The sequence below is a fragment of the Poecilia reticulata genome, chromosome 6, assembly GCF_904066995.2.
Source record: "Poecilia reticulata chromosome 6, P_reticulata-male-v2, whole genome shotgun sequence".
Taxonomy (NCBI): Eukaryota; Metazoa; Chordata; class Actinopteri; order Cyprinodontiformes; family Poeciliidae; genus Poecilia; species Poecilia reticulata.
Window position 1 is genome coordinate 2,701,518 of NC_088835.1, and position 11,474 is coordinate 2,712,991.

Below are 11,474 nucleotides of genomic sequence, written 5' to 3' on the forward strand. Positions count from 1 at the left end.
GATTCTAGTTGGGTCAGCCTTATGTCTTGAATTTGGGGGAAAAAAAATCATATTTTATTTATCACTACAGAAGGGTTCAGTGAATGCGCATATGAAACTGGTGGGTTCGGTACCTCAAAAAAGGTTAAGAACCACTGATCTAGAAGTACCTGATGTACTTCTAGATCAGTACATCGGTTAGGCCGAGGTTAGCATGGCCTAACCTCGGCCATGCTAAGAGGCATGGCCGAGGTTAGGAAGGATGAGACCAGGGACCCACTGGACTGAACCAAGAGACACCTGCTGACAGATCCTTCAGAGGTTTTCTGGACTGATGAACTGAGTGACTCTGGGTGGACCAGGTGGATGGTCCTGTGGTGGATCAGTAAGATGCACAGAGTTCCACCTTGAGTCTGATGCCAGCAAGGTGGAGGTGGGTACTAGTAGGGCTGGTGTTATGAACCATAAGCTGGTTGGACCTTTTAAGGTTGAAGATGGATTTATAATCTGCTGAACTCCTTCTGGACTTTAGAAGACAGGAAGATGTCTGCATCTTTCAAAAATAATTTTATGTTCCATCACTTGCATCCAAATACCCCTCTGTGTAGTAAAGGCATTAATTAAAGATGAATAACCCGTGGCATGACCCTTCTTACTTCTTGCATATAAAAATAAAAAAGTGAGAATGGAAAATGTGTGTTTCATATATTTGCAAACTAATTATGCAACTAATAATTCAATAATAATTTTAATTGTTATATATAATAATAATTATTCATTCATAGCCAAACCAAACAGATTGCTTCACCACAGCAGACAATAAAGCAGATGGAAAAAATATCAATACCATTCTCTAATTTTTATTAACAGTTTTTCATTTTACAACAAGATAAAATTAAATCTGATACATGAAAAACAACAGGAATCACACAACTGGTTACTGACAAACCCAAAGCTTTCATTTAAGAAGGCTAATGAAGAACCTCTTTATTATAAGGTTTAGTGCTGGGATGTAAAGTTGGTGATATTCACTCAGAAGTAGGCAGAGTGACTCATCTCTCCTCGAGATTCTGGATGAAAATTTTCTCCAAAATCAGAATTTTTGGGTTTTCTTTCAGTTCCAATGACTGGAGCATCTGGATACCTGCAAAATACAACACATATCTGATATGGACAATGTTCTAGTATAGCTGTGACTAGAAACATAGCTTGAAAGAACTTGACACTCAGGTTTACCTGAAACGTTTAATGTGTTGTCATCCTGGATAAGATTTTAAAAAGTTTGATGCCTTTCATACACTTTTACAAAACCAAAGAACAGAATAAAAACCAAACCAGCTAACCTATGGTTTAAATAACCCCAAAAAACCCTACAGGCACTCTTTAATGCTGCAACTATCAAATAATGGAAGCAGGGATCTAATGAGTGCATTTTTAAAAACAGTTCATAAAAGCAGTAAAATAGCCTGGATTTACATGAAAAATCCAGTTTCTTTCTCAAAATCTATCAAAAGTAAAAATCTGTCAGTGAGCATGTCTCAGAATGACAAGTCATTGTTTCATTGTCATCAAATTGATTAGTTATGTTGTCATATAACAGTGTGCTTTGGATGGATGTTCTGTTGTAAACCATGGCTAAAGTTTTGATGACAGGTACTGGAGATAGTGGGAGAGCAATAGTAAGAGAATGGACAAGATTTACATTAATGCTGTTACTGTGAATTGTTGACAGACCATGTCATTGTGATACAGAAAAGAAATAAAAGCACTGCAGAGCACAAAGAAAAAAAAGAGAAAAAAGGAAAACTCATTCTCAGTTACTACTTACTTATTAATCCCATTATTTTCCCAGTTTTTCACAGTTTACCACGTGTATTCCCCATGTCTCCTTTCTGGTTCTTTCTCTGTTGATTATGGTTTTTGTTCTCCTCTGGCTCTCTGTGGTTTTTGTAAGTTTGTATTTTCATAATTTTCATTAAAATCTTCAAATTCACTTGATGCCTCAGCCTCCCTGCATGTGGATCCACTACAATCCTCACACATCATGACAAAATGAAAACAGTAAATGTGGTGTTTAACTCCTACAGCACATCTGTTGTTTTTCTTACAGTGCAGTCTTAATTTACTTTCCATCTCCATGCTGAGAAAAATGTCTCAACAGGGTTCAGGAATGAGGTGAGAGGAACTTCATCTGCATCATGTTGTGGGTCACAAACTCTTGTCTGATGATGTAGGAGTGATGAAAACTGACATTATGTCTTCATCTTCACTCCTCTTCCTCTTCTTCTCTCTGGCTGTTGACCCCATCCTGATCCTTGTCCTTCACTCCTTGTCAGAAATGTAACATCTTGTTGTGCTCTGGCTATAAGCACTATGTACGTGCAAGTTGAGGGGAAGCACATTTGAGTTATTTCAGAAAACTGGATGATCATTGGTTGATCTAATGCTTCACACATTTACCTTCATTAGAGAAACTCAGGATTCATCTAGGAGAAAGTTACCACTTCAGAACAGATTCAGAAAAAAGGTCTAGAAATGCATAGAATCACAACTTATTCAGGCATTTTGCATGTTAACACTTAAAAATTAAATTTTTAAGTCTTAAAAAATTAAGACTTAAAATTTTTAAAGTCTTAATTAAAAAGACTTAAAATCTGGACCTCCACAATCCAGATATTGTGGAAGTCGAGACTATTTAACAAGGACCTGCATAATATTTTGATCAGCATGATAATGGCAATTGAAAAAGCAGGAAACAGCAGAGAAGACAGCTTCCTCCTGATGAAGAAGAAGCTTTTCTTCTTCATCATTACTTTGACAATTTGCAACTTGCTTAAAGGAACAGGGAAATGCTTTTTGATGTGCAGAAAGACACAATGATTTGAAACAGTAATATCATTTGGTCTGTTGGAATTAATAAACATATAACACACTCCTGTCCTTGAGTATTACTTCAGTTTATCTTCAAATAATGTTTCAATCTGAAGTGAATTGGATACTAAATATAGTAATCTACAACATCTATTAATAAACATATTCATGTGGTGTCTTTGTATACAGTTATACAATTCAAACTATTCCTTTTAGTATGTATTGATACTGATGGTTATTAATTAATTATCAGACATATATTACTTTAGGCTGGGCATAGTTATTGTCTGAATCAAATGGAACATTCCATAACCTGGAGCAAAGAAATATTTAAATTATAGCAGTTTGAACAACTTTAAAGAAGTTTCCTAGCTTACGAATAGTCAGAATGAAGACAAAGGAGAATCTCCCAATCTTTGGACTGCATGATCATATTTGCATTATTTGTTTACTGACTGTCTGGAGGGGAAGAGTAGTTTCTCTTGGTCTCTCCTGTTAGTTTTTGCCTTAGATTGTTGTTGGCTTGCCGTAGTTGTTTTAATATTTTATGTTCTTTATTACAATATGACTATATTTTTTTTAAAAATCTTCTCAGTGTAAAACTTGCTACAAGTAAGCTTAGATTAGATCTGCCCACAGCCTGGATCATTTTAAATTGCTTCTGAAAACTCATTTTTATTCTTTGGCATTTATTTGAAGTAGTGTTTTGATACTCTGTTTTTATCAATTTGTGTTATTGTATTCTTGTACAGCACTTTGGTGCAGTTTTATACATGTTTTTAAAGTGGTATATAAATACATTTGACATTGACATTGGCTAATAACTTTGAGCTGTCTATTCATAATACAAGAAGTTACCAAATGAGGCAGTGGAGGTGTTACTGTACCTTGGAGCAGTCCACTGAAACCCTGAAGACTCTGCTTCAACACACTGGTTCCGTCCTCCGAAACAAACCTTTTCCCATCTAAGAACGAAAATAATATATATTACATTAGATTTTGCAGACTTTCTCTTATAATAGATGTTAGACAAGAAATTGTCAAGCAAGTTCCTTTTTAATGCTGTTTCATGCTTACTCAGTCTGAGGAATTGCTGCTGAGACATTGACTAAATGCAATCAAATGGGCTTCCAATGACAACTTTAGAAACTGAGAATATGAACAGAATTTGCACTATACGTTAGCTATCAAAGAAGCATGTTTGTACTTCGGATGAATGGATTGAGTTAATTATATATGTCTGAAAAAACTAGATATTTGTTTTGTGAAGTGCCTTTTGGTGATAAGAAGTTGCCTTTAAATTTGTTACATTACTAAATGGACCTAAATTGACCTTCAGGAACTAATGCTCCAGTAAGTTCACACGGGAACACAGCAATGGTCCAAAGGGTGAAGTACCAAGTGAAAGATACCTTTCTCTAGTTAGAAAATGCCTAAGTAGTATGTAGTTCGCTATGCATAAAAAGCAGTAATGGTAATATGAATGAGGGTATTTAATTTGAAGTCCCTTTTACATGGATCTAGGACCAGAGAGTCTAAAAGTTGTGCAGCCAAAGCGGTGAGTGAAGATCAGCAGAGAAACAGGATGTTTTGAAGACACAGCAGCATGTCTGAGCAGAACTTGATGGTGGTCACATGGTTGGTATGTGTGATGCTTGTTGGTGGCATGGGTGATAGAGCCTGAAGATGTTATACTGTCCTAAACGTGGAACATTAAACATTCAAAACACATTTGTTCTGTGTTGTTAGGACAACCATATTTAATTTAAAATAATTATGCCTGTGGTATTAGTGTGTAAGGAATGTTAGTTTATCTGCACTCACACTTGCCCTTCAAGTACATCATGGACTGAGGACCCCAGTGAATACTGAGCTGAAACGATAATATTTTACTGGTAAGAGAGGATGGCATTACAGAAACCTGCCAGTAGGTGTCACAGCTGGAGAGTTTTACCTTCTGAGCATGGTAGGACTCTACAATCAGAGAGATCAGCAAGCTGCATGTCCAGATAACTGTGGCTTTTGTCTTCTGAAACAAGAGTAAACAAAAGCAAAAAAAGCTAGTTTGGATAGTAAATGTGCCAATTCAATCTTTTTAATTAAAGATTTAATTGTTTCAGATATAAAGTAAATGAGGAGGTCCTTGATTCCTCTTGCAAGACTCTTCACTCAACTTGTCTGCTGGTGGTGGTGCCATCCACTGGCCAGGTGGTGCCAGTGCATAGCAGGCTCTCTTCTGTCACTCTGCCCCAGGGCAGCAGTAGCTCAAAACATTGGCTTGTGAATGTGTGTTTGAATGGGTGAATGGAGTGTGAAGCACTTTGTGACCTGTTTAAGTCCTCCCATTTACCATTCTTCTCACACCATATCTCTGTCCTCACCATATCTGTAATCCTCCTTGGTCTTTGATTTGAACTGTACAAAAATTCCCAGGAAACGTCACCACAAACTGCCACCAAACTGGGTAGGGTTTAGTTTTGTGGTATTTTATATTGTACAATTCCATATCATAACAAAATGTCTCTGTTTGGCAGATCTGTTCAGAAACAATGTTATATTAAACATTATGACAAAAAACTTTTTTTTTGTTGCAAAATCAGTCTCATGAAGTTCTACTCAGTTGTGTCCAGCATGAGTTTGTCTGGTGAAATTAAAACTGGAACATGGCCACTCCACTTTTCTACTGTGTGGCAACAGTTTTGGTACCTAGCAGGAAATTAAAGGGTTTACATATAATAATAGACCTTATTTGAGAAATATTAATTTTACATGTAAAAACAATACAGTGATAACACTGTAGGCTATGTGGTTTTTATATATTTAAATAAAATATGTCGCAATTTTTGCGACATTTTTACGACAGATGTCGCAATGTTATTAAATTAGCACTGCAATATGGCTAAATTACGTATGGTTGGTCTGATTGCACTGGCTCCATCCAGTTTATGAGATAAGCCTTTTCAATTTGACGTCATTCATATCTGACGTCATCTACGATCAGTGCCATTGAGACTAGGTTATTTGCTAGATTATGGGTCTGGAACCTGGAAGTTCTTGAATGGGTTGTTTCATTCTTTTGTTACTTTATTTTATGTCATTTTATTTAAGTCTAAGTCTAAACTACACCTCCATTAAAAAAAACACTGACCCCACTCTGATCCCTCTGGTAAATTTGGTTTAAAAGCACTGTAAGAAATATATATTGTGAATTGCTCTGTAGAGGAACAAGAATTAATAACAAGAGTATAAAAACAGGGAATTAACAGATGATTCACCAAATTCACTTGGTTCTGAAAGGAAAGCACCATGAAGATCTTGCTAAATAAGTGACTCGGTACAAAAGACAACTACAAAACAAATATAAACTTTGCATGTAAAATATGTCCAGATGACTGATGGGTGGAATTCAAGGTAATTTCCCAAACATGTTATTGTTCTATTTAATTCGACCACATAACATCTTTCACTTTTTCTACTGAAAGATTTAAATTGGCATATTACCACAATCAAAGTGCAAAAATGTTTATATTAAAAACATGCTGAAACAAAATGAGAAAAAATGGTAATTGTAAAAACATGTAATGGATTCTTTGGTGAGAAAACATTTGATGGATTTTTGAAACTTTTATTCTGCTTTTGAATTCACAAATAAATGCCTTCTTCATGATGGTTTTATTAGCCAAAGAATCCGTATTGATTTGAGAATCTGTAAAATACAATTAGTTATCACCACCTAGTCAATAAACAGTTTCTAGTTGGTGGACTAATTATCATAGCCTTTCACCATTTCACACACTTGCATTGATGATATTAGAGTAGCACACGAACAATACAGTCCATAAATATTTTTTCTTATCATACTACTGATATGACTTTCATCCTTGTCAAAGCATAGCAAATTGTAGACATTTTTAGTTTTCATTTTTTTAAAGTGTCTTAAAAGTATGAGTTTGAATAAATTAATAAATAAAATTTCAACAAATCTATAGTCAAACTACAAAAAAATACTTTATTTTTTAATTAATATTGAAGAATGAAGATTAATTATTTATAAGAGTACAAAGTCAATTTTAACACGGTTTCTTTGATTACATTGTCAATTTTACATACTGTGAAATAAAGTCACTTGCAGACACTTAAAATATTCAGATTTACATATTTTTACTTTTCGAAAAAGCTTTGCAATAAAGAAACACTCAACTGCACTCACCATATCTGCTGTAGCGAGAAGAAGTGGCCAGGTCACAGCATGTGTTTGTGGATCACAGCAATGTTCCAGGCTACTTATATCCTCCATAAGGAGCGCTGGAAGCAGGAACGGATTCGATCTTGCTCCCCATGGGACCTGGCAGGACTCCTGTTTACTCAAAGGTAAAAAAGCAGCACAAAAACAAGTTGACGTCATGGCAATAATCTGCACGTCGATGGTCTTCATCTGTTTGAGTTCTGCAAGTGTAAGTGATATTGTCCTACGAAGATAATAGGTTTTTAGTTTGCACTCTTTTTATTACTGTTTGTGTTCATATTTACATAACTATTTGATCCCACAGACTTCAGTCACTTTTAAATTATATTTTACATTGGCTTATCAAGGTGAGTCAGAACCAGTAAGAACCAGTTCTCATTTTAGAGGACCAGGTCAGACATAAAGATTTTACTGTTGTCATAGCAACATTTACATGGGAAACTGAAATTGGCTTAGCTTTGAAAAGTTTCAAAGATACAAAAGGTTATACACAAAGAAATATTTTCCCTTGAATGGGGGTACCCCAAGGTTCTATCCTAGAACCCCTCCTATTTAATATCTATATGCTCCCACTGGTTCAGATCATAACAGGAAATAAGATCAGCTACCATAACTATGTAGATGATACACAGCTCTACATCACGATGTCACCAGGTGACTCTGAACCAATCCAATCACTGAACAGATGCTTAGAACAGATAAATGTGTGGATGTGCCAAAACTTTCTCCAGCTGAACAGAAACAAAACTGAAGTTATTATTTTTGGACCTAAAGATGAGCGAACTAGAATCAATGCACAGCCTCAGTTATAACTAAAACATAGCGATCAGCCCAAAACCTAGGAGTAGTGATGGACTCTTACCTGAACCAAGGTTCATTGGAATCTAGGTGGCTCTAAAGTTTAGAGCCACATTAAGACAGTCACAAAGTCGGCCTTCTACCACGTGAAGAACATCTCCAGGATTAGAGGACTTATGTCTCAACGAGATCTAGAGAAACTCATGCGTTTATCTTTACTTGCACTTATTACTGCAACAGTGTCTTCACAGGTCTGACTAACAAAATCAAACAGCTGCAGCTGATCCAGAACTGCTACATTCCCACTAAAACCAGGAAGATAGAGCACATAACACCAGTTTTAAAGTCCCTACACTGGCTCCCTGTAGCTCAGAGAATAGACTTTAAAATACTGTTGTTTATAAATCACTGAACGGTTTAGCACCACAATACATTAAAGATCTGCTGTTGTTCTACCAACCGTCTAGACCCCTCAGATCTTCTGGTTCTGGTTCTGCTCTGCATCCCCAGAACCAGAACCAAACGAGGAGAAGCAGCATTCAGCTTCTATGCACCACAAATTTGGAACAAACTTCCAGAAAACTGTAAAACAGCTGAAACACTGAGTGCCTTTAAATCTCGACTAAAAACTCATCTGTTTAGAGTTGAATTTAAAACGTTGTCATGTTCTGGTTTAGCTTTCTGACCCACATGCAAGAATTCTGCACAGAGAACAGATATCAGTAAAATATATTTATTACAATTACAAACAGACAATAATCAAAAGTTCAGGAGTCTTCAGGGGATCGGCAACCAGGGGAGTATGAGGAGACAAAGAGGATGTAAGTGGAGCTTGGGCAACTGGCGGGTAACTTCCACCGGCGTAACAAGGAGAGGGTTCACAGAGGGAAAACGCCAGGAGCTTGAGAGCTTCGTGTGGATGGATCCAAATATGTCACAAGGAAGCTCCTAAAAAGGTACAGAACAATTACTAAGGGTTCACAAGAAAACAGGTTGTCACCAGATTGTTAGCTAGTAATGGTACTGCAGGTTTACTGGTGGCCTGCAATCTGGCGTTGAAGTCTTCTTCTTCTTAAGGTTTTAACGGCAGCTTGCATCCATTAATGTTGCACTACTGCCATCTTTTGGATCCTAATATCTATATAAATATCTATATAAATGTCTTCCATTTATTTTATTATCCCACCTAATTTTCCATATCTTCTTGCTTTCTCTCCAAACTATACTTTTGCCTTCAGATTTAGATGACTTCATTAGCATATCATTATCTTCTTTTTAACAGCCTCCTTAGCCAACCTATCTGGTCTTTCATTGCCCCTAATACCTACATGAGCAGGAGTCCAGAATAATATAAAATTTTTATTTTGTTCACATATCCTATGGTGAACAACCATAATCTCATATATTTTGATGATTTGTATGTCCCTTTTCAATACTCAACTATGCAGATAACGAATCACTACAAACTATTATTTTATTTATATTAGTATCCTCCACCTATTCTAAAGCTAATAAAATAGTACACAATTTTACTGCAGACAGTGGGGCAAAAAAGTATTTATTCAGCCACCAATTGTGCAAGTTCTCCCACTTAAAAAGATGAGAGAGGCCTGTAGTTTTCATCATAGATGTACCTCAACTATGACAGACAAAAGGAGAAAAAAAAATCCAGAAAATCACATTTTCTGATTTTTAAAGAATTTATTGGCAATATATGGTGAAAAATAAGTATTTGGTCAGCTACAAACAAGCAAGATTTCAGGCTCTCACAGCCGTGTAACTTCTTCTGTAAGAGGCTCCTCTGTCCTCCACTTGTTACCTGTATTAATGGCACCTATTTGAACTCGTTATCAGTATAAAACACACCTGTCCACAACCTCAAACAATCACACTCTAAACTCCACCATGGCCAAAACTAGAGAGCTGTCAAAGGACACCCGAAACAAAATTATAAACCTGCACCTAGCTGGGAATACTGAATCTGCAATAGGTAAACAGCTTGGTGTAAAGAAATCAACTGTGAGATCAATTATTAGAAAATGGAACACTTACAAGACCACTGATAATCTCCCTCCATCTGGGGCTCCACGCAAGATCACACCCATGCAGATCTAGAGAAGATCTGCATGGAGGAATGGGCCAAAATACCACCAACAGTGTGTGAAAACCTTGTGAAGACTTACAGAAAACGTTTGATCTCTGTCATTGCCAACAAAGGATATATAGCAAAGTATTGAGATGAACTTTTGTTATTGACCAAATACTTATTTTTCACCATATTTTGCAAATAAATTCTTAAAAAATCAGAAAATGTGATTTTCTGGATTTTTTTCTCTCCTTTTGTCTGTCATAGTTGAGGTACATCTATGATGAAAATTACAGGCCTCTCTCATCTTTTTAAGTGGGAGAACTTTTGGTGGCTGAATAAATACTTTTTTGCCCCACTGTATATACTCAAATAATTAGATGTTCTTTTTGAAATATTAATCTTTAACTCTGGAATCACTACTGCTATACTGGTTGTTTCATTTTTGGGGTCTTTCAAACCATCAGTATACATTTGCAAATACTCATATTTATTCTGTACTTGATTATAAAATTCTATTGTATTTCTTTTCTTAATATTTGATAATGATCCGTCTACATTGATATATTTCTATGTCCATGTGTCTAAAAGGCCACAATACTGTTGGACTAAATTCTTCATAATATACATTAAATATTTTTGCTCTGTCATCCCCAACCCACCCAAAACTGTTAATTTGTTTCTTTCCTCTTTCCCAACACTTTTCTAATACTTTATTAACTGGGTGATCTTCATTATGTCCTTTTAAATTTATCCAATAATTAACCATTAGCTGTTGTCTTCTGATACATAATTTTTCCTCCTTCTACTTGTAAATCACTAGAGTTGATTTAACTGAAGCTAAACAAATTCGCAGTGCTCTGGCTTGAATAACTTCTAATTTTTTTTTAATCTAGTTTTAGCTGCTGAACCATACACCACACTCCCACTGGCGTTGAAGTATAGACTGCTCCCTCCTTTTAAAGCTCCTCTGATGAAGTAATGAGCTGCAGGTGAACAGGTATCCAGCGGCAGACAGTCCACGCCCTCCAAACACCAATCTACCAGCGGCCTCTGGTGGACAAAGGAAGGACAAACAGCAATCCCAACCACCCAGGATCCCAACAAACGTAATCAATTACGAATTTAATGATGGCACTTGACTTAATGTAATGTTTTAATTGTTGATTTTATGTTGCATGACTTTGTATTTTTATTTTTGTTATTTTTATGTAAAGCACTTTGAAATGCCTTGCTGCTGAAATATGCTATACAAATAAAATTTGATTTGATTGATTTGAATGTGTCAACCACAGTTTTGCCACCAATGGGTCTGCATATGGAAGGTATTTCAAGATCCCTGTATGTGTAGGTGGAACCCTGTACAACCCCACTTGGAAAAGAACTCTTTCTTACGGCACAGTCTAGGCTTTCTCCACTTCACTCCGATTCTTTTTAGATTTCCTACCAGGCTAATCAGTAGATAGAACGAGAAGTTGTGAACGATGACATCGA

At 36.1% G+C, this 11,474-nt stretch overlaps 1 protein-coding gene across 1 annotated transcript; it reads right to left on the reverse strand.

Annotated features, from left to right (window-relative positions):
- Positions 1-987: 987 nt before the first annotated feature.
- LOC108166342 (uncharacterized) lies at positions 988-7,337 on the reverse strand. Its single transcript, XM_017305112.2, has 5 exons — positions 7,061-7,337; positions 4,805-4,879; positions 4,675-4,723; positions 3,738-3,815; positions 988-1,123 (listed from the first exon to the last, which is right to left on the reverse strand). Exons 1-5 carry the CDS (start codon positions 7,283-7,285, stop codon positions 1,032-1,034), a joined length of 519 nt encoding a protein of 172 aa, XP_017160601.2. The 5' UTR covers positions 7,286-7,337; the 3' UTR covers positions 988-1,031.
- Positions 7,338-11,474: the final 4,137 nt, after the last annotated feature.